General features: G+C 41.5%; 1 protein-coding gene across 2 annotated transcripts; it reads right to left on the bottom strand.

Annotated features, from left to right (window-relative positions):
• Positions 1 to 438: 438 nt before the first annotated feature.
• On the bottom strand, positions 439 to 23,076 carry paxip1 (PAX interacting (with transcription-activation domain) protein 1). Of its 2 annotated transcripts, none has more exons than XM_084368983.1 (23): positions 22,889 to 23,076; positions 20,643 to 20,777; positions 18,878 to 18,921; positions 18,633 to 18,702; positions 17,149 to 17,259; positions 16,952 to 17,027; positions 16,220 to 16,741; positions 14,550 to 14,662; positions 13,527 to 14,382; positions 11,831 to 11,925; positions 10,066 to 10,161; positions 9,578 to 9,715; positions 8,697 to 8,818; positions 7,061 to 7,245; positions 6,627 to 6,670; positions 5,267 to 5,334; positions 5,035 to 5,137; positions 4,675 to 4,843; positions 4,289 to 4,389; positions 3,915 to 4,049; positions 3,603 to 3,678; positions 2,850 to 2,909; positions 439 to 748 (listed from the first exon to the last, which is right to left on the bottom strand). In XM_084368983.1, the coding sequence occupies exons 1-23, from the start codon at positions 22,967 to 22,969 to the stop codon at positions 732 to 734; spliced, it is 3,417 nt and encodes a 1,138-aa protein (XP_084225109.1). In that variant the 5' UTR covers positions 22,970 to 23,076; the 3' UTR covers positions 439 to 731. The 2 variants fall into 2 exon arrangements, with proteins under 2 accessions (XP_084225109.1, XP_084225110.1); XM_084368984.1 differs by having other exon boundaries at positions 18,639 to 18,702.
• Between the last annotated feature and the right edge of the window lie 1,703 nt (positions 23,077 to 24,779).

The following is a 24,779-nucleotide window of genomic DNA, read 5'->3' as shown; positions in this document are numbered from 1 at the left end:
CAGGCGATGCTGCATACCCCATTCCCACCCGGCACCCCCACCCACATGTTACCCCAGGCTATCAGTCTGACAGCCAGCAATTAGAATTTCACCAGTAACTACCCCAGACCCTCATTAACAGTTAATTAAATCAAATCTTTCAGGAATTATATATGCATAAACCTGGAAGGAAAACCTCCAGGAGAGCTTTCAAATCCTCAAATGGGAGAACAGAGCTTCTGCTTTGAGAAGTACGGGCTCTTTCAGCCTGGACTTTGATTATTTGACCTGTGAACAAAGCTCAGTTATTGATTGCAGAATCTTCTGTTAGTTTATTATTGAGTGTTTTTTGAAGTTTCTTACTCAAGGTTTAATTTCACAGGTTGACATTAACTATGCCCAAAAATAAAATATATATTTTTTTTTTACTTCACAACTCAGTCAGAAACTAAACGAAGACATTTTTCACAAACAAATGTAGTTTTTAATCCAAAAAGCAGCGTATACAAGCTAAAGCCTTCACACATTCTATTTGAAAAACAGGAAAAAAGTTAAAATCCTCCATAATTTAAACATTCATTTCACAAAAATAACATCAGTTTATTTATTCTCAAACATGTAAGAAAAAGCTACAAAATGACTGGAGATCTAACATAGAAAACTCAGCGTGGCTGGACTGTACACAGGCGGCTTCCTGATCTGTTCCTCCTCCTCTTCCTCCTCTTCTTCCTGATGCCATCATTGCTTCACCGTCAAGTGAACTTGTACGTGTGACTGTCAAGGAAACTTACATTTGCCCACAACAAATATTAGTGCTGTCACAGAAACAATACAGGCAACCAAGTCTGAGGCTGACACACACCTTCGTTCAACATGTTGGGATGTGCCGTGGGCTGTATTACAGCGGGGAGACACTGCTGGCAAAGCACTGCCCACTTCCCTTCAGCATCCATGTTAACCAGTCAGGCTGTTCAGTGCTGTGGTGATAGCGTGAGGCGGCCAAATGAAACACACTGGCTTTACTTATTTTGTAAACACAGGTAAACCCAGTAAAAATAGGTGAACAACTCCTTCCACATTCCCCGTTGATAAGGCTGCCTGTCTGTTCCTTGTGTTGCAGGACAAACAGGGAACAGTCAAAAGCAGCGGATCATATACCTCATCGGACTACATCCAGGAGACTTTAAACCTTTTTAAAAAAGTCTTAATCAACCACATTCTCAACAAGACTAGTTTTTTTCCAGAGCTGGTAACAGAAGTTGTTAAAGAGTGAGACATCTGACTTCCTTTCTCAGCTCTGACAGCTGACAGGCATGGAAGCCACCCCACTGGTCAATTTTTAAATATCTCTTACTTCAGTCGCTATTTCAAACTCAGTGCCGACTGAGCGATGCTCAAGCCTGCCTGACAGAGACGGATCTGGCCAGATGTTGGTGGGGTTTTTGACCAGTGTGTAAGGGGTATATCAGCGCATATAATTCACTAGTGCATTTTGCTGAAGTCGGGGTTTGAAAGTGCTGTCTTAGACAGTAATTTGAGAGTGATTCCCATTAGTGGTTTAAACCAGGGATATATCCCACTGTGGTGCCAGCAGACGCCACATTTTTTTGTCCAAACTCAATCATGCCTCTGAGAGTAGTAACCCGAACTTGACAGCGTTCTGAACCCAACTTGGACAGTTAACCTGAAAACACCTGACAGTTAATTTAAGATGAGTTTGTGTTAACCTGTCAGCAGTCGTTACCATGGTTACAGCCTGTCTTTCATGTACCAGGTAGATGACCATGAGAAGGCATTGTTCTACACACATAGATATAAAATAAAAAAATATATAAATGCATCATATGTCAATGTGGACATGTGTGTTTGGTGGATGGCAGGAGAACATATATAGTGCCAACATAAAGGTGAAGTGGAGGAGTGGTAATTGGCTGGATTTCAGGATTCAGGTTAGGCCCCTAAGTTCCAGCAAAAGGTCTTCTAAATGCTACAGGTTAATTTTGTGGCAATGTTTTGGGGGAGGCCCATTACGGTTCATTAAAGACATGACAAGACAAGTTTAGTGTGTAGGAATTCAACTGGCCTGTACAGAGCCCTGACCTTGACCCTAGTGAACACACTGGGAGAAATAAGAATGCCAAGTGCCAGACAGGCTTCTATATACACACATACTGTATATACACCAATCAGCCACAACATTAGAACCACCTGCTTAATACTGTACAGGTTCCTCTTGTGCAGCCAAATCAGCTCTGACCTGTTGAGGCATGGTCACAAGACCTCTGGGGGTGTCCTGTGGTGTCTGACACCAGGGTGTTTGTAGTGGATCCTTTGGGTCCTGTATGTTGGGGGGTGGGGCCTCCATGGATCAGACTTGTTGTAGCACATCCCACTGATGTTCTATCGGATGGGATCTGGGGAATTTGGAGGCCCGGTCAACACCTTGGGCTCTTTGTTGCGTTTCTCAAGACGTTCCTGAGCAGTGTTTGCGGTGTGTCAGGGCGCATTGTCCTGCTGGGGGGCCACTGCCATCGGAGAGTGCCGACTCCATGGTGGGGTGTACTTGGTCCATAACAGTGTTTGGATGGGTGGTGCGTGTCAAGTGGCATTCACATGAATGCCAGCACCCAAGGTTTCCCAGCAGAACATTGCATTGTGATGAGATGATCAATGTTATTCATGTCAGTGATTTTAATGTTGTGGCTGATCTTTGTATGCATATGCCATGAAAACACACACACACATAAACGCACACGCACAAACTAACTGTAAAACACAGGTGCTAAAGGGTTATGACAGAAATGATGCTCAGAGCAACTGCCCACCAAAAAGCTCAGTGCCCTGAGATGTGATTGGCTGTAAAGGATATGAGTCATAGTTGAGCTTCTGGGTGAGAACTCCTGTCAAGATGAATTCAGCATTGTGGACATCTGGACAACAGAGACAGCAGACAACATCAGTGACACAAAAGACATCAGCACAAGTTCTAATGGAACATCATGGTCTACAGGAACAGAGTTCATGTGGTGCAAAGTGCAAGCAAGGTAAGAGAAACAGAAGACTGGTAGCTAGTAAACATAGAGGTAAACCATGTAGGATTTAAAGTACTTTTAATGGCTTCTTCATATATTTAATGAGGAAGGAAACATTTCACATTGTTTGTTGGACTAAAAAAGATACAGTCTTGGTGAGTCACCGAATGTAAACTTTAGTTTGTTTTCACTAAAATTCCACATTCTACCTTTAACATAGTTAAGAGTGTATAATCAGTGGCATAAAATTGACCACACATAAAATTTGTGTGTGCAGAGATGGTCGATATTATAATACTATCAACTATGGATGTCCCCATCAAGTTTTTCTGGCCTTCAGTGTTCAGTCTTACAATACTGGGTAAATAAACATTATAGAGCACTGTGAGTGCAGTTAATGGGAACTGTAGAGTACAGTAAAGGAGCAGCCGAGCACAGTAAAGAAACACAGTAGAGCGCAGTGAGTACAGTGAAGATACACAGACACACTGATAAAGGACTGGCTCAGGAAATCTCTACTCTCTAATCTCTTTTTTTAAAGTTTCAAATACTTTGCACCTAAACAGGAGTTAGACTGTGTGTGTGACTTACCAATGTTTTTTAAGAAGTATTCCCTACAGAGGTGGAGGTCATTGTCACAGGAAATTACAATGATCTCTGGAAGGTTCTGTAACAAAAGAGCAATTAGAACTTATAATTAAGAATAAAGCCATACTTTTTGTCAATTAGCTAGAGGCATTTCAGTCTACGGCTATTTTTTTATCCTTTATTATTCATGCTTATTACTGAGTTAGTTATTATTATCATTATTCCTCACCTACCATCGACTGCGAGGACTTAAAATACATTAAACTTAAATAAAAAATGATTTAGGGGATATTATATTTAAGTATTTTCAATGACCTTGTTCTGTTTATGCTCCATGATCTTTCTGTAGGAGGGCTGTTTGGCCAGCAGCTTTCCCCCAGCACTCTCCAGGATGGACTTCATGGTGCTGAGGCTGGGACACATCCCCGGGGTGAGGTAGAAATACTTCCCCTACATCATCCATCACAAGACAGAGGGACACAGAAGCAGAGAGACAGACAGTGAAGGACAAGTAGCCAAAAGGACGGGACAAAATACATTGATCCAAATCAAAGTGAAAGATCTTCCCAATATTAAGCAAATGGTCTAAGAATGACATCAATGAAAATATACTGTGTTCCTGTCTGAACCCGTCTTTCCATCAGGTCAATGGTGCTAAAGTCCTGGTTTCAGAGTGAAGCTTATTTTACCTTGAAGAGTGGTGCACTGTTGGCCCGCTTTAATGACTCCTCCAGACTGAAGCCAAACAACACCTCCGCCTCTGCATCCCTCAGAGTGTAACCCTGCTCATCTGCAACACACACATACACACATTAGTTACGACTAATAAATTACAATATATAACACATTTTCTAATTGTACTTTCACACGTAATTAATTAACTCTTAACTAATTCTTTTAGGTACAATCTGAATGGCCACACCTACTACTGCTCTACAAAAAAGAACTGGTACTGGAATAAGAGGAACAATAAAACATAGCAGGAAGAGGAAGACTGAAGCCAAGGATAAAGATACAGATAAACACTTTTCCTGCAGTGTCAGCCCTTACATAAAGCACACAAACATATACATACCCACAAACTTCTGGCTCCTCCAGCTTTCCTCCAGCCACTCTGGAGTGACTATGTATTTGACCACAGACATTGCAGTGAGGAACTTGACGGTGCGAGTCACCTTACTGGCTACAAGGTGAGTGGCTTCCTGACTGCTGTCTGCCACTTCACCACCTAAAGCATGTAACCTCTGCAGGAGGAAGAGATGAGGACAGGCACCATAACAGTGAGAACATTTAACAGCAGAAGACAACAGAGAAGCTAATGTTGAGATTTTAGAAACAGAAAGTTAGTGACCTTAATTTCATGAGTGAGAGAGAGACATTAGCATTCTGTATAGTGGTTGTCTAAATGATACGGCTTTATGAAGTCTGACTTTACCTTTGTGTACTGCTGGACTTGTGTGGGCTCAAAGCCTGTGAACATGACTCGAGGGGTGGACTCAGGGGGCAGCTTTTTACTGGGGGACTGGATCTCTTCCACTCTGCACACAAGAGAATTGTACTTTTATCCACAATATCACCATCAAGTGGTCATCTGGAAAGTTGATGTTTGGTCCAACTCCACAGTTTCATGTTGACAAACAGCCGGTACCCAGATCTGTTGTACTGACCTGGCCTTCTTGTTTGCAGGCTGGTTGGTGGAGTCTGTCATCTTCTGCTTCTGGAGCAGCTGGAGACTCTAAACACCGCACAAACATCACAGACACACAATCAGATGAGCCAACACAGCATTCACAACAAAATAAAGTAGCGCAGCATCATTCACTGCATTTTTGGGGGGACATTTGGGGACAACTATGGAGGGTTTTGCCTTTTTTGTTGGAAAAATGGAGGCAAACCAAGTTTTACAGCCTTATTAAGGGCAGTGTTTCCCACACATAGACTTTACTGTGGCAGGCCACCCAGGGCTCAGGTAACGCCTATTAACACCTGCCCAAAAATATTAGGCAACCCATTATACCATTTTATTTTATTTTTTATCTGTCCGAGAGAACAACACCATTCGCAATCTATAAAGTGGTGGACAACCTGCCATGACCAAAACAGATAATGTTGCTATGGCAACAGCGGTACATGAAGACACCGTAGCCGGTAGCTCCTCTAAGTTATGCTGAAACACATACTGCCTATGGCAGAAATACTGCTATCATCATTGGAGAAGAAAGCGAGTGTTTTGGAGTAAGAGTAGTGGTCTTTGAGACCATCACGGCCCATGACGTCTTTTGACCATCCAACCTGACGGACTGTACCGCCCCAGGGAGGAAAACAGTCAGAATAAGAGTCAAGCTAATCCAGCTTTGTTCAAGGTTGCTCCTGGCTAATGTCTGGCCACAGGGAAAGGAAATGAACAAAAAAAGGGCTGTAAAACAATATGAAATCAGAGACCTGTCTCCACCACAAGATCTTGGATCAAACTGTTGCACTCGATGGGCGGACTGTGTTCTGAGCCTACAGAGTGCAGGACTACAGCTGGACGATGAGCGGTGGGCTGTGTTCATAACATGGATGCTTGGTGCTCACACAGTCACAGTTAATGGACAGTGTTTGAACTTTTGACATGAAGTTACCGACCACATTATCATCACCATCTTGTTGCTGCTGCCTACATACACCCTGACACAGATTCAAAAGATGCACTATGTGTTTATGTAAATTGGTATATAAATAACTGTGTATATGTTCTGTAATTTGTGTAGCGTGAAGGAGTTTACAAACTTTCATTTCGTTATGCAACCCTGGAGGACAAATAAATTACTGTGTAATTTGTAGGCAAACTCTTAAAGTGATTCTGAAGAAAGATTTTTTTGAGTCTCATTCTCAGGTCGTCACATACTGACCCATAGGTAGAGCAGGTACAATAAAACAGAGGAGCTGACTAATGATAAATGTTTATAAAAACACCAAATCAAAGACAGTGTGAAGCACACTGTGGCATTCATCTAATGAAACAGTGCATCAACTCAAACTCACCGCCAAAGCTTCAGGAGATACTTTTATCGGTGTTCTCCAAGCAGCTACAAAGAAAAACAGAAGACAGTTTCTTATGTATACATACACACACATACACACCAAGGCATAAAAAGGCAATCAAAACAGACACAGTGATATCTAGATTACTTTTCAGACATTATATTAAGCTGAAGGTCGTTTCCCATTCTCTTGTCATGTAAAATTGTATACACATATACGTTCATACCATATAATACTTTTTGACTGCATGCATGTGGGATAATCCACAAAAAGATGTGCAGTTCCAAGAAGGATTCTGCCTGCCTGGGTCATTGTGTGATATTTAATTTATTTTGTTATTCTGTAACTATTGCCAACTGTCCCATTATAATTAAGTCAATATCGAACATAAAATAAATGTCTGAATTAGTCATGATATATTAAGCTTTACATACCTAGCAGGTTCTGGACCAGCTGTGGGTTGGGCAGAAGTGGTTCAGGGTGTGTGTAGATGGAGTATCTGCTGTGCTGAATCTGTCTCAGTGCTTCAAAGTTCCCCAGCAGTATATCACACAGCCACTGGGCATTTACACATGGGATCTTCCATTCCTTAGCCTTTTCATATTTCAGCCCACTGGGTCTAAAGAGAGATCAGCAAGATGATCATATCACCGACACTGTAACTTATCCTGCATAGGCCAATATGACTGTATGGCAGATAACAAACTGGATGGCAGAGCCGATGGTCCAAATCAAAATATTTGATACAGGACACATACAGTTTAGTTATGGTCAAAAAAGTTATAGTAGTAATTTATATACGCTTGTAAATAAACATTTATATGATGGCAGCCCTGAGTTCCAATGATTTCTACAACTCTCATTTTTCTGTGATGGGTCAAAAATATAGATACAGCAACTTGAACAATCAGTTTTTGTGATGTTGTGTGAAACAAATGTTCTGTGTATCATGGCCTCTTAACTTCTTCTGAGTGATTCTGATTGATAACAGCTGGTGACTTGTCTGGGCCCATTTTAATAGGGCTGTTTGATACAGCCACAAACACTACAATGGGAAAGTCTAAGGAGCTCAGCACAAACAAAAAATTTGTTGTTTGGCCACAATGAGCAGTAATATGTCTGGAGGAGAGAAGGTGAGGCCTTTAACCCCAAGAACACTAAACCTACTGTCAAGCATGGTGCTGGTAGTATTATGCTGTGGGGCTGTTCTGCTGCCAGTGGATCTGCTGCTCTAAAGAAAGTAAATGGAATAATGAAGAAGGAGGATTATCTCCAAATTCTTCAGGAAAACCTAAAATCATCAGCAGAAGATTGGCTCTTGAGTGCAGTTGGGTGTTCCAACAGAACAGTGATCCAAACACACATCAGAAGTGGTAAAGGAACGGATCAATCAGGCTAGAATTGAGGTTTTAGAATGGTCTTCCCAAAGTCCTGACTTGAACCCAATCAGAACATGTGGACTGTGCTGAAGAAACAAGTCTGTGTCAGGAAGCCAACACATTTAGTTGAACTTCACTGATTCTGTCTTGAGGAGAGGTTAAGAATTCATCCAGAGGACGACCAGAAGCTTGTGGATGGATATCAAAAGAACCTAATTGAGGTGAAAATGGCCGAGACACATTTAACCAAATATCAGAATTACTGTTTGTATATTTATGATCCAGCAGATTTGGTCACATTTTCAGAAGATCTATAATAAATTCATTATTGAACCAAACTTCATGAATGTTTTTGTGACAAAGTAGTTTGTGTTCCACTCATTCATCTCAGAAACATGAGAGCTGTAGAAATCACTGGAACTGAAGACTGACATGATGAACATGCTCTTTACAAGTGGATGTAAACTTTTGACCACAACTATAGATCTCATTATGTACTCTTTAGGATCACTTAACCATTGTATGTGAAGATCTACAGTGAGGCCTCACTTATAAAATGTGTGATGTTAGAAATGTCTTGGCTGCCTGGTGGTTTTACTTCTGCTGTTTAAGTGTGGATGGAGACTGACTATAATCTGGACAGCAGGTAGGTCATCCTGCAAAGTTGTGCTTTTGTGGATGACAATCTTACTCTTTGCAGATGAGGACAGTGTTACTGCGACACAGATATCCAGTGTATCTGGCACCAGCCAGATAGGCCATCAACTTCAGGTCATCCCTGTCAGCATCCACAAAACCTGTCACTGATATTATCTGAGGAGAGACAGTGACAGAGAAAATTATTCAGTGAGTGCAGAGACAGCAAACAGACAGCAAAACATAAAATGGTAAAAAAAAAAAGAAAAAAGAAAAAGAAACTTCACTACCATTAATTCCAGTTGACTCTAATTGCGTCAAAGTTAAAACAGGCCAAGTGTGGCCAGCTACATTGTCGGCGAGTCATTGTTGAAAGTTGAGGCCAGTGTGTCACACCCATAAAAAAGGGACAAGTGTCGGGCATCATTTTCAGGCTTTGTATCACTGCCTTCCATTGAAACTTATCTGTGGCATGATGCTTCGACTGCGCTGTTCTGAGCACACCATAAGTAAGCTGCAACTGTATCAAATATGTGTCTTGTCACTGATAGTATTAGTGCACTGACAGAAACTCAAAATGTGGATCTGGATGGGCTTGACAGAGTTATGTTCCCTTCAAATATCACTGTTAGACTTGAGTGATTTAGGTGCCTGGCCAGTGAAGGTATTCCTGGTACTCAAAGTCAGATGAGAATTCTTAAAATCACAATCTCATTAAGACTCGTTGAATAACCTGAGATGCTGCAGATTCCAACACAAAATAATCACAAACATTTGCAAAATATGGCAATAAGAAAACAAAGACATTTCCTTGATTTAAGAGTAATCGTAGTTCTTTACAGTCAGTGTCTTCATCAAGTACACCAACAGATTTCTAGCTGCTAACCAAAGGGTTTTTAAATCAAAGTAGCAGTTGTTTGTGGGAATTGGACCTACATGCTGAGAGCAAGGTTTCGCGCCAGGGGGAAAGGCAAAGGGCAAATGTAATGTCCGATGAGGAGGAACCACTCTCTTCCTCTTCAGTACAGTGTTGAGCCAGTGGGCTGTTACACATCGCTTCCCCTCTCTGAGTGCCTGGAAGAAGAAACACCAGAAATATCAACAAGAGTGACAAAGATGCCAAGCTTTTCGTCAAATTGAATCAGAATTGGTTGAACTAAACTGAATCAAGGAGCAGAGCTGCGGTTTAGTCCTCGTGCTCAGTAGACACAGACGCTACAATTATAAACTGAAAGTCAGCTCTGTACAGCAGTAGCAGAAGAGTCATAGCTCAGAGTAGCAGGAGTCAGACACTTCTAAGTAAGCAGCTCCTAGAAAGCTTTCGACAGATGTTGAGTGTCAATGACGAATGTCGTGACTTAAAAGTTGTGTGAGGGTGTAATCTTGTGTGAACATTTCCACACTAGAGAAGTGCTAATACTCACCTGTACATACATGTTGCTGACTTGACTCTCACACAGCAAGTGTGTGCAACGGCTGGTCAGGGTGGGGTCAACAGACCCTCCACATGCCTGGATGACCTGAGGGAGGAGTTTAGTAAACATAAACTAATTCACAGTACCTTTAAAAATATTGTCTCCATCTTTGATGCTAAGCACACTTTTAAGGACTTTTTATGTACATATTGAGTATCAAATAGATCCCAATGACTCACAAACAGTATGTTACATCACTCATTGAAAAACTTACAACATAAGCTTCTGGTCATTTATTCCAGGGTGGGTCATTATTATTATTTTATTATTTGAATTAAGAAATAAGAGCAGCTGACCAACACACCGCAGCATTGAACAACCTAAACAAACTGTATGGTGAAGAAAACAACTATGTTGTGCCTAAAAACCCAGTGCCTGCTCCGTCACTTGTATAACTATGGCCCATCTCAGGGAAAATAGTGCAGCAGAGAAGCTGCTCTCACTGATGGACTTACAATGTTAATAACACAGCAGCATGACATTATGATGCTTTCAAATCAATCAATTCTTTTGTTAATGCTGTTGACTTTATAGTATAATGTCAAGCCAACCGTGTTAAATACTCCTCCTCATTTTCTTTGTTGGTTTTCCTTGCAGACTTAAAACAACACCGCCATCAACTGTATCGGAGTATATAACATCATGCTATTCACTGACAGGTGCGCTGTCTTGAGTGAGTGACAACAGGATGCGCCTCTTCAAAAATAGAAGATCAATATGTGGCAGCCAATGTTGATATTGTGGCGGACCGCCTCAAATAAATGAATGTGTGGGAAACACTGAAGTAAATTGCTGATGCATGCTGCGTGATGCACACATGTGAGATGAAGTGGGTGGGGCTGGAGGGTGGATGGTCTGTGTGTGCTGTAAAATTACATCACTGATTGAAAAAAGTGCAGTTCGGATTTTATCTTCCTAGGCAGGTCTCAATTTACCTGGGTGGGCTGCCGAAGTAGAGCCTATGTATGGGAAACACTGCATCACCTGTCAGTGGTTTTAATGTTATGGCTGATTGGTGTATATAACGAATGCTTTATGAGTGTGTCCAGCAGCACCACTGTCTGTGTGTTTAAAGCTTCTATAAAAGTGATGACAGAACTTTTTGTAAAAAAGCGGCAGTGCTAATACCAGGGGCTGTGACTTGTAGTTTCCCCCAAGTAAACACAGCGCTCTCTTCGGTGGCTGTAGCATTCCTTCCTGACCGGCTTGCTGCTGCTCTTCTTGGGTTATAGCTTTCCTACGGAACCACTTATTGCTGCCAGAGACACTCTGGGCTAGAGAGACTGGACAGGCTGGATTGAGAGGGGCTCCTCATGGATGGGCCACGAGAGCCATGAGGAGCTTGGTGGCAAATGCTGCCTTGCCAAAACCAAGTTGTTCTAGCTTGTTGTGTATGGGGGGGGCAGTTCTCCCTGCAGAAACTCTGCCTATCCTTTCTGCACAGCCCAGAGACACAGCTGTGAGCCAAAGGGGTTGCCGTGTTTAGTTTAAGGCTCACCACTGCCAGAAACACAGACACACCCATACATGACTTGTGAATGGGGAGCGCGAACAAGTTGGTTCACCCAAAATATGCAACTGCTTTAATCTGGCAGCATTTTTGGTTCCGGGAAGTATTAAAAAATTAGCAGTATTAAAAATTGGATACTGCCAAATCCTATGCCTAAAGTTCTAAAGAAAGACTTTTGTCTTTTCTCTCTATTGTGAGACTTACCCTCTTCCATGTGGCCAGGAGTTGTTTGTCAGCCATCTGTTCTGGGTAGTCAGAAATAGCAAACCAACAGCCCAGAAGGAAGCCATCCTGTGGAACTGAAAAGTAGAACAGAATGAAGTCACACAAACAAATCTGCACCTGTAGCTGAGTTTTTAACCAATCTTAAAAAGATTTTTTAAGGACAATAACAACAACTATTTTATTATTATTGTTGTTATTATTATTGTATTGTTTGGTGAACACTTGGCTTTGATATCAGAAGTCATTGACCGGAGGCCTAACAGACAGCATCTCCTTGCCACCTCTCTACTTATTCCTCATTTGTCCCTAAGTTCTTCTGTTGTGTTCAATCCAATGGTGCCCTCTAGCAGAACGTCTCAAGACTGGTCAGTGACGCTCTGACCTAGCATCCAAACATCTGCAACAAGTTTAGTTAAAATCACTTACAGTGACAGTGACACTGTCACTTAGTAACACTTTACAATAAGGGTACATTAATCAACATTAATTCATGGGGTAATAAGCATTAACTAGTAGTCAATTAATAGTTTACAAAGTGTCAAGTAATCATTTACTAATGGTCCATCCATCCATCGTCTGTAACCGCTTATCCTTTTCAGGCTCATGGGGGTCTGGAGCCGATCCCAGCTGACATTGGCCGAGCGGCGGGGTACACCCTGGATAAGTGGCCTGGGCTGACATATCGGGAGAAACGACCATTCACACTCACATTCACACCTACTGACAATTTAGAGTAACCAATTAACCTAACTTTTGAATTTTTGATTGTGGGAGGAAGCCAGAGTACCTGGAGAAAACCCACACAGACAGGGGAGAACATGCAAACTCCGCACATAAAGGCCCTGCCCCAGCTAGGTCTCGAATCCAGGACCTTCTTGCTGTGGGGCAACAGAGCTAACCACTATGCCCATGCTGCCCATTTATTTATTTACTAATGTTGTCAATGTTAATTTAGGTGGTAATTCATGCATTATTTAATAGTTTATTAATAGTAACAACAATAACAAGGACATATTAATTAGCATAAATTAACCTAGTAATAAGCATTAACTAGCAGTAAATTAATAGTTAACTAATGTATAATTTACTAACGTGCTGACGTATTGCATTATTTTTTGTTTGTGCGTTACTGGTAGCTTACCTGCTAATCCCAACAAATTGTGTTGCTTTCTGCACAGAGACTGGTTAACCCATCATACATTGAAAAGTACACTAGCCTTATCTCTCGTAGCGACTTTTAGCGCTAGCTCTACAGTAGTTAAGTTACACGCTCTCCAGCTATGCTCATTAGCTTAGCAGCCAGTGATGGCTTCTCTCTCTCTCTCCTCCTCTGTCTTGCTCGTTGGGTCAGATGTTCAGCTATTACTCTGCAAGTAAAGTTTAAGCACTGCCTCAGAATCTGAGTGATATTTTTTGCTATTTATGTTATTTTTTTGGAGACTTTTGGTTTGATGAAAACTGAAAATATAAGAAAGAAGAAGAAAAATCACAATAAAACTTGCAACATTGCTTGCTTTGGACCCCTAAATACCAAGAGAGTGATAGTGGTCAGTCCAATACTTTGGTCCAGACTCAAAGTAATATTTCACTCTGAACCAATGTGTTAGACCAATACAAAACAGTACTGCCTGGAGTGACCATAATCACCCTTCACGTTGACTCTGGGTGTACTCACTGTCTTGTCCTGGCTCGTGTCCAAAAAGTTGAGGGATGTGAGGAGGCTGCTGGAGCTGAGGCTGCAGAGTCGTCTGCTGCTGCTGCTGCAGGGCCTGCTGGTTCTGATGCTGCAGGGCCTGCTGTTGATTCTGTAGGTGCTGCTGCTGCTGCTGCTGTTGCATCTGCTGCATGTGTTGCTGTTGTAGGAAATGCTGCTGCTGCTGCTGCTGCTGCTGTTGCTGCTGCTGCTGCTGCTGCTGTAGATGTAACTGCTGTTGATCTTGCTGTTGTTGCTGTTGCTGTTGTTGCTGTTGCTGTAACATCTGCATGCGTTGCTGCTGTTGAAACTGCTGTAGCTGTTGCTGCAACACCTGTTGCTGCTGCAGCTGCTGCAAACCAGGCCGTAGGAGCTGGTGGGGCCGCAGCTGCTGCTGGGGGAAGGCATGCTGCTGCTGCTGCTGCTGCTGCTGTGGCTGCTGTGAGAACATCTGCTGTTGGTGCATTTGCTGCTGTTGCTGCAGGAACTGTTGCTGCTGTTGGGGCAACTGTGGGAAACCGTGTTGTTGTACAGTCTGTGACTGTTGCTGTTGATGTTGTTGCTGTTGGTGATGTAGCTGCATCATCTGATGCTGCTGCTGGAGGTGCATCATGGGGTGCTGTTGTTGCTGTGGTAACTGTTGGTGTTGTTGCTGGCCAGCCTGGTGTGACTGTTGCTGTTGCAATAATTGTTGCTGTTGCTCTGCTGTAAGGGGCTGGCCAACCAGTTTGGACTGATTGAACAAAAGAGTGTTGGTACTGTTGGGGGTTTGAGCATTGCTCTGATTGGTCTGCTGCTCCAATGGCTTTGTCTGATTGCCTGTCAGATTCTGGATGATCTGTAACAGAGGAGGACAAAGAAGAAGTTGAAATGTAGAGAAAGTATAAAGTCAGTTTTTACTTGTTACTTATCATAATAGTAATATTAGAACCAAATAGGGAAAAAAGAGCTGGGGCACTGGTGTTTTGTAATAAATGTGTGGGGAGAACCAGTGGGATTTCTTACATGTGCTATGTTGGCAGGTCGATTGGCTGGCTGGATGTCAGAGTTGTTGGTGATGTTACGAAGGGTTCTAGCAGCTGGGCTCCACCCAGTGATGCCCTCTGGAACTGAAACACCTAAAAAGCGGAAAAAGAGGTAAAACCTTCGACAACAGGATACTGGGTTTGCGAATGCCAGCTTGATATGGTGAAACTACATATAAAAATTTAAGAAAAAATATTAATCTGCAGAGTACCTTCTGTGCGGAAGCCGAGAACGGCAGTCAATGATTTTTTCTTTTTTGCCATTATCTCGAGATCGCATGTTAATTATTGCATTGCCCCTACATAAGGCTTGTTTTTTCATTATAAGGGGTTCATTTATCTTGCCATACCGAGAAAACAAGCGTTATTATTCCAAAATACAGGATAATTAACCCGTTATCACATGAAAAACAAAAGGTTGTCCCTCGTATTTCTTATTATGTCTATGAGAGATCAGCAGTGCTATGCCAGCATGCAAAGATGCAGCTTAACAACTGTAGCATTTGATTTAAGCTGTAAATGTCAGATCAGTGAGTACCCATTGATCAATGCAGGGGCTGTACTTCAACCTTATTTTTATTATACTATTCAAACACCCATCGATGTGGCTAGTTTCTTTTTACTTGCCAACAAAAACTTTTTTGGTCGTACTCTACTGTACACCAACATGTCGGCTTTAAGTTGGTCACTGTATGCAATAGGGATGGAACGATACAAGAAACTCACAGTACGATATCATCACAATATATAGTCCATGGTACGTTATAATCAAGATATATAAAAAAAAAAAGAAACAAAATGACATGAACAATGTCCTTATGTGACCTGTACAGCATTCATTATTTGCTTTCAATGTGTTTTTACTTCTTTCTTGAGGTACTTCTGCTTTCCTTCTTTAGAAAAAATTAAAGTAGTGGCTATGACCTACACATGTGTAAACAGTAGCCATTGGACTATGTACAATTATAAAACAATAGAGCAGCCAGTGGCGTGTAGCAATCCCTCCCTCCCTCCCTCCCTCCCTCCCTCCCTCCCTCTGGTTGTAAGCAGAAAACAGGCACTCGGCCGCAGATCCCACAGATCTCCAGATCAGTGATCTCTAGAGTCACGCTTGCATTGAAAAGCGGCTCCAGAGAATGAGTTAAGAGGACGGAGTGTTACTACAACATAAACATTGCAGAAAACAGACATCAACGAAGTGTCTGTGTGAGCTAGCAGTTTGAGTCAAACATTGATAACGAAGCCAATCAGAGGCATAGTAGGGCGAGTCTTATGAGAATGAGTCTGTCATCCTGTGCAGTATGATGCATCCGCTGCTATTCAAACAGAACAATACAATGACAAGGAGCAATAGTAGAATGCATCCATACTGATTTCCCTTGTTAGATCCATGAATTTATGAGCTAAATAGCCACATGGTAGGTTGTTACATCCCTAGTATGTCAGCCTATCGCTTCATTCTGTCCTGACTCTATATGAGAGTGATTCAGATGGATGAAATTTCAATTGTAAGGTTACAACTCTAACACAATCTGGCATATTGTACCTTGTGTAGAAAGGTTTAATGTAGGTCTCACAGTGATGAATAACTATCTTGGAGCAAGTGTGCAACCTTTGGAAGAGCTTTATGAACTTGACTGACATACTGACCTTGCTGTGTGGTGTGACTGATGGCAGCAGCAGCAGCTGCCCGAGCTTCTGCAGGCATGGCACCTCCGCTGCCGGGTACTGGAGGCACAGTGGCACACAGATTAATCAGCCCACTGCCTGTAGATGACACTGGGTCTTTACTGCCGGGTGGCCCACCCGGCCGTCTGGCTGTGCCTTTTGGATTAGGAGGCATTGGAGTGGCAACTTCAGCCGGCGTCCAGTTGAGGTTGGTGCCCTCCTTCTCAGTCGAGGAATCATCGTCAGAGTCGTCAAACATCAGCTCGCTGCGGCGCTCAGGTTTGCGGGGAGAGATCGGGAAGATAGAGTTCAGTTTTTTGGGTCCTGGTCGTCTGTGAGGGCTTGACTCCTCACCAGATGAGCCACCACTGGACAGCCGGGATTGCCGGGGGCTGTAGCTTCCATCTGAATGCTCATATGACTCTGCGTCACTGTCCTCCTCTTCCTCACGCTCCACACATGTGAGTCTGGGGTGATAGGTTGCCTCATCCTTCCTATTTTTGTCTGCAAAAGATAGATGCATTAATTTAATCTGTCCTATTCGGACATTTTCAAGATAATTATCATTATGGCTTAGTTTAGGTGAGCGAACATTTCCCCCAGATGTAGCACAACAGTTTGTTGCGATACTGACCGAAACTTATGTAAAATCCAATGCAAACTAAAAAGTAAATCTAATGCATAAATACATCAGATTGACAGCTCTGACATTACCTCTGACAGAATCGGTTATCCAGTCCAGGGTGACAATCTTGATGCCAGGGTGTTTCAGGGCACACTCAAACTTAGCCTGGAGGGGGGAAAGTGCAATCAAAAAATACACGGTATAATTGGAAGTGGGCAAATTCTTGCATTAACATGCTGGTGAAACCAGTAAAATTGGGGAAATTACACACCAAACATTCACTTACCCCCTTTGGTTCCTTCACCACTAAGTGGGTAACCTTCTTGTTGAGGTTAAGCTGGCATTCCCCTCCATAAAAGGTTATGTAAGCCCACAGCGCACTGAGGTCATCTGGAAGCTGTGCGCACACACACACACACACACACACTTTTTGTTTTTATTAGCCATTAGCACGGCATAAGCAGTGGATATTCTTCCTGGGGTCCACCACATATACAGTCATACACACTTACATGTACTACAGCCACATCCCATCTCTATAATAAACAATCAAGTACATATAGAAGAGAACCAACATTGTCATCCTTTCAATTAACAAAACTACAGATCTATGAAAGGGAACTTTCCCTTTTGGCTGCACACATCTGTGGTCATTAAATCACACACTCCAAACTTCATTCACAAAACAACCATGTTTTAACCCCAGAATGGTGCCGTCATTGCCATAGATACACTACAACAACTTAAAGAGGCGTAAGGAGAGAATAAAATAGCAGTCCCAAAACAAAACAGTTGGTGCTGAACAACCTGCAAAAAGGTTTTGGTGAATTGTGTCCTTATGTCATTATAGGGATCATTCACATGCTTTATGGTCGTTGGCAAAAAGTCTCTTGCTGCCACTAGTGGGCCCTAATAACCTTTCAAAAAGTATTAGGGCCCAAGCAGCAAAACAGTGCAAGAAACCTCTTGACTATAAAAGTCTATTGTGGCCATGACCTAAACCCAACAGGTCAGTCATTTTTAATTTTGCGGTCACTGTTGGCAATTTGCACGTGTTTCACTTTTATGAACTCATCCTACAACTTTAACCCAATTCAGTTTTCATTGGAGTGCGTAACATAGACAGGGCGGCAAATGTCGATGTTTTGCCAGGGAACAAGAAGTTGCTGAGAATCCACTGTGTACCCACTGAATACCTACACAACAAATGAATATCTGAATAGTCGAGTATTCGCGTCCAGCCTTTGATATATATAAGGGATAATGTATAGTTCGGAGGTTGTTATGGAGAAATAAACCCCGACAGGTTGTATGGCTCCATACATCCTGAAGGGGTTTATTTCTCCATAACAACCGACTAACTATACATTATCCCGCTTATTAAACGGCTTACGAGTGAAATAAATAATAAATAATCACCCACAATGATTCAGCAGCGACAAGGATTGGTCGGTAAAGTTTTCACTTTCACTTTCACTTTCAAGGCCGGCCTGAGAGAGGAGCTGGACAGCGGTGCTTCTTATGCTGTTGTTGGTGTAACGCGTTTAAAGTCCAGCTGTCTTGCTTATGTTGCCAGGGCGGATCAGAGCGCCGTCCCTAGCAACGGTCTGTTATACTTGACGACGGTCATTATACAGAAATAACGGACCGTAGAACGCAGCGATGGACCAATCAGAGAGCAGCATTCAATAGTGCCGTGTTATATAACTCAATAATAAATAATACAGACAAATCACACACAGACAGACGCACACAGACACACTTACTTACACTTACCCTGGGAAGACAAGCGGTCACACCAAAGAATATCTGTCCTGATTCTGGGGAGAATCCAGTTACTCTGCAGTGCTCATGGTTATGGAAAAACAAAGCAAATCCTCTGAACCAACAGATCCCCTAAAAAACCCTTCTGAAATTTCTGTAATTCTAAACATTAATAGTATAATATTAAAAACAATGTTCGAGTTTCAATAACACCAACTTAAGGTTCTTTGGACTTGCTGGTGGAAGGATACGGTAACAGGTCTCCACATCTGACTGACAGGATCACCCAGGATGGCTGGAAAACATTAACAGAACAATACATTAATGACAGATACTGCTGCTCTTGTGTGTGGCTTTGAGTTATTGACCAACCGATTATTGGGCGATCTGATATTTAGCATTTTTTGGATCATCATAATCTGTAGTTGTTTTTTTTACAATTACATAATAATGCAGGACTTTTACTTTTAACAGTTTTATTTGTCTGCATCTGCATAGTAAGTAGTTAATAAAGTTAAGTACAATACGTGCCTCTAAAATATAGCAGAGTCCAAGTATAAAGTAATGAAATAAATCAGTGGTTATTTAAAATTTTGACACCAAGGTTTTCACTTATACTGCAAAATGTATATCGGTTCAAAATATTGGTTATCAGTCCCTGTTACGCAATATGGCTGAAAAGTCTATCACAATAGTTAAGTTTCACATCGATCGATACTGTCAGCACTCATTTTCTCACCTCATGCTGTTCTGTCACATGGTGATGGTGCAACTGAACTTCAATATAACGCATAAACTTAAATCATGCAAAGTTTTAGTTTTGCCACCGCTGTTAAGGCATTGAGAGATTTCACCGAGTGTTAAATCATGTGCAGCATTTTTTTTCTCTCACCAGACAAGCTATTCATCCCGGCATACAGCCAGCAGTTTCTGCCTGAAAATATGTACGCCTATACGTGCGCAAAATTCTGTGCGTTGCACTTTATAGCAGTTTTTGGACTTGCATAGAAGTTTAAATATTTTCAGCTGTTCAGCGTAAGTCATGGAGATGCACTGATCGTCTAATCAGTGCTTTGCTAAGGCAAAGTGCGCACACAGCACTGCTCCACAGGCAGTCATTGAGGTGATGTTCAGAAAGACATTTTTCTGTAGGTCAATTCTGCTCCTCTAGTCTTTCCTAATCACACACAGTGGTAATCTTTAAAATAACCTCATGAATTTATAACATTTAGCTTTTATGCGTTCCTGGATAAGCGGGATGTTGCTTCTCCTCCAACAAGAAAGTTAAAAGGATCATAGACTTGTGTGATGAGATGTGGTAGGGGTTTCTCTCCTGCCTGCAGCCTGTATGTATGTGTGTGTCTGCTCAGCTCTGAGGAATAAACATGTAAAAACACACGCACAAACAGCTGGGACTGTGTGTGTTCTTGCCAGATTTGCTAGTGGCAAGTGAAGAAAATAGAAAAAGATGCCTTAACAATCACTAAATGATTCTGTGTCTGTTATGAGTTGGAGGAATAAGTTATTGCAAAATCTGGTTCTTCTGGCTCTGATGCTCCGACACCTCTTTCCAGATGATGGGAGGGGTCAGGTATTATCCTAAAAATATTGTTTTCACATAGCAGCTTTAAGATAAAACATTTATTGACTCACTCACTGCACACACCTTTCTCAGCTTTACTAAACGTTATTGTCCAGCTGAGGCTGGGCAATCAACAACAAACATAAGCTGCAGACTCTCGATTATGCTCCATCTCTACATCGATGCAGAATCTTCCACGTCCGCATCACGATGCATCTTATAATTGTGAAATTTCCACACCTCTAGTATATACCATCATATCACCCAAACCTACTGCAGTAGAGTTTTATCTTTGGGATAATTCCTCAATCATACCAATCGTAACCTAAATAGGAGGATCACAATGATTAAAAACTGCCTATTAACTACAGAAACACAAATCAAAAATGACACAATGCCTAACCTTGGTAAACCTACTCTGGCATAATCCTTACCTTGACAACAGGGAGGTCAAAAACCTCTCTTGATTCGCCCACCTCAGGGTTGTCCCCATCCTCTGCAATGATGTGAGTGGCCAGAGCATTGTAGGACACCTCCTTCCCTTTCCCTGCTTTCAGCAACTGCACCACCTGGAATATCAGCAGAGGTATCCGTCAAATTCTACTTCACACAAGACTACAGTCTCTGGACTGACTTAAACAATGACACCAACCTGTGAACACTGGCCAAAGATCATTCAATATTAAATGAAGAAACAGCACACAAGCATGAAAGTGAAAGCATCAAAAATACTTCTATTGAACCTGAAAAAACAACTCCAACACGTACTGTATGTGTTGGAGTCGTTTCTTCAGGTTCATTACACAGCATCACACCACAGTGATGCAATACACCTGTTATGCAAATAGCACATTAAATAACACAGGTGTGTGAAATTTTGAGGTTTATATGTAATCAAAGAGTTGAACACTGACAATGAGCCCAAGAAAAATTTCCCTCAGGGGACAATATTGCAATGTATATGTAAAATGTCACTCAATGGTGCATTTCCAAAAGAAAGTTCTGCGACTTTTTATTTACATCTGAGCCATCATCTCCCTATTTATTATCTTTAAAATTAAAATTACCGGATCCAGTACTTGTGAAATAGTGATTAGTCGACTAAGAATCTTCAAGTTATTTCATTGGTTAACAAGTTGTGGCTTTGTTTTCAGTTTTGTCATTGTTAATAGCAGTGTAGAACAGCGGCGGGGCATGGCAGGCTGTAAACTTCACAAACCCAGTCTCTCTTAATGTCCACAAACAAGGAAACTAATGGATGGAAGAGGAGAAAGGTAGGCAGAACGGAGGACAGCGTAACGCTGGACAGCATGAGGCAGGGTAGCACAACTCCAGTGTGCTGGCTGCTCCGACACTCTCTGCTCGGGTGATAACTGTCAGTGAAATCCACTAAATCACTATTTAACTTAACAGTCCAGGGCTTGTCGCCAACTTTTTTCCCAAAGGAGCACGTGCTCCAAAGTGCACGAATGGTTTGCCTGATTAAGGTCTCGTACTGAAACGTCGCAAATAGATGTATTTATGCATGTTAGACCGTGTGCAGGAGTTTGCTGTCAACCTCTGGCGACTTCTTCTACTGCCATCAACTGTGACTGACTCTTCTGGCGACAGCACTGTCAGCAGCAGCCTGGGAGGGGAGAGGCTCTGTGCTGTGCTGGGATTCATAGGAACTGTGAGCAGGACAGGACGCGCACTTTTCATTTCTCTATGTGGTCTCATATTTTCTCAGCACAGATGACAAAGAAAGCAATTAATAAAAAATGACTTGTGGATATTTCACACAACCAGAAAATGATATAATTCATTAATATTTGAAACGGAGTTCCCTCAGAATCCAAAATAAGATTTGGGTCAGTAAGTTTACACATTTGGTGAAAAGACTCTAACAACTTCTGTATTGTGTGGTCTCATATTTGGCATCATGCTTATTTAACTTTAGCATTACCTCACAGTGTTGTATCACTTCACATCAACACGCTGTTGCCTTTCACATGAGCTACTTAGTGGAACTGATAGGTCGCATCTGCGTATAAACACGCTCAAAAAGAGGTTGGACACGGGACCCACTATTTGGCAGGAAGTACAGCCCTCTGCCACAGGTCTCCAGTACCAGCTAGTGGAATAGCAGGGATACATGCGCAGTAAGGGGCGCCCAATTGAGCAAGATGTTGAGTTGATGCTAAATAACACCGTGCACAATCCATTTCACCTCCGTATATCATTACACGCCAGATCAGCGCAGTATCAGTATGTGGGCCGTTAAGCAGTAGTGGTTTCGAAAACGCAAGCTAACAAACGCTCGCTTTATTATTAGTTTAAAAGGACAGTGACAGATAAACCGGAGGCTAAACGCTAGCAGCTAACCATCTGTGAAACTACGAAACTCAAAGCTAATGCTAAGAGGCTGCATGGGAAGTGCAGGACTAGGTAACCTTAGCGTATGCAAAATATTCTGTCATGTCGAGTATCATAAACACAATTCAAAACATAACTCTACAAAGCATAACGTGGGGATGGACACAACACTGACCCAATAGCAAGCTCAATGTTTTTCATATAGCATGTCAGTCACTTAGCAAGCTGGTTAGCTTCTCCTGCAGCACCTCAGTTAGATTGAATGATGCTAGCAAGCTATAATGCTACCAATCCAGCTACAAGAAGCTAACGTCCGGAGCCTCACCTTTTGGTCAATGTCCCCTACCACGTAGAATTTTACGTCTTTGAAAAGTTCTTCGGAAACCTTGTTTTCTTCTTCAGACATGACTGTCCATTAATGTCATCGGAGTATAGATTTTAGAACCAGTCAAAGGGTGAAGGAGTGAAGTGTCTCTGTTACAGCAGCTGGTTTGGAGCGTACAGTAAACCGGGGACACCCGAGCGCCAAATCGCCGAGCGCGCCTTGGACCACAGCATTCTGAAATACTGAGAGGGGGGGCTGTAAGATGTTTATAGTTTCGCATGCATTTATTTTGTCTTTATAAAACTCACTTTAATGCATTGTATCGCCTAAAATACTTCTGAATAAAGAGAACTTAACGATAAGTAATTATCGGAGATATTTATAGGGACGGAACTTAATAATATTTGTATGTCCCCCTGTAATATGAAAGTTGATGTCTTTATCTAAACGTGTAACCTACATAATCTCAGCCACAGTGACGTGAAGGCATTTCAATATATTTCTTATTCACAATTAAACAAAACAAAAAAGTCAACTTATAAGAAGATACACGCTTGTAGTATCGTATATTGAAATATTATACAAATACGTCTGGTAGACCTAACACTGAGAAAGCAGCAACACATGTCAGAATAAGGTTTTATGATTGTCATATTCATCACTATTATTTCTTACTGGTACTCATAGGGCTGATATCATCACTAAGAAACAGGGTGGAGAACCTAGAGCTAGTTCAAACACACTGGATCTTGCTATTGATTAATGTCAACGTCTCCTTATGGAAAGTGATTTAAAGGTTTGGTACAGTGCACGGGTCTGCAGAATGTCTTTTGGACAGTCATTCCTTTCAAGATTCAAGAAACGTTATTGTCATTGTACTACTGTTTAAGAAAACAAGATAACAAAATTGCGATGACACTCCCTGACATTAGAACAATATTAAAATAACAATATTAAAACAAATTAAAACAACAATATCAAAATATAAAACAATATGTTACTACTCTGAGAATATAAGGTAGTACTTAGAATACTTTAAATGTGTGGGTTTAGAATGGAACAAAATACTATATTAGACTATAATATCCTGCCTTGTTACCTGTTGTTTCCTGTTACCTGCCTTATTAATCACACATCTTCAAAACAACAAACAACATTATGAGAATTTATACTCTGTGTCACTGATGCTTCTAATGAGCTTTTCACAACTAATTTACAAACAATGTATAATCAGAAATCAGAATCAGGAATACTAAATTGATCCCATTATTATAAACATTAACATAAACATAAAACATAAACAGATATTAACCCATAAACATTATTACTTACTACTATTAGTATAAAAATGATTTAAGGCCCCAAAGAAATATTGGTTGCAAACACAGCTATTTTTCCACCTTTAAAAGCACAGGAAACATATTAGAAAATTATAAGGCAGAATGACTGCACCATCTTAGTCAGGTCTTGTCCCGAGGACAGTTCAAAAGTGCACGGAACAATAACCCAAATCTAAATCTAACATTCTGCTGTGGTTTGGCTTCTGGCACAATGAATAATGCAATAATCCAGAAATTGATTGAGAGCAAATTGTTAAAAGAGTACAACCATGGCAGATGAACATGCACAATGCAGAAAAATAGCAATGCTAATTACTAGCAGTGGCTGATATGATAGGAGGGGACAGGTAGGTCTGCAATCACAGCCATCGCCATTATTTTTATAACCAACATGACCTTTCTTACTTTACCATAAACATCACCACCAGCAGCCTATTTTTGTCACAAGTCTGTGTAATTTAGATTTTATAAGATGTCATGTCTTCTACAATTATTTCCTGCAGTAGTTAATTACATCATTCAATAATAGATATCAGGCCAACTGTCAATCC

The sequence above is a fragment of the Pagrus pagrus genome (assembly GCF_965226575.1).
Source record: "Pagrus pagrus genome assembly, chromosome: 12".
NCBI lineage: Eukaryota > Metazoa > Chordata > Actinopteri > Spariformes > Sparidae > Pagrus > Pagrus pagrus.
Note: the sequence above shows the minus strand (reverse complement) of the source record. Positions and strands in the feature narration are given on the sequence as shown.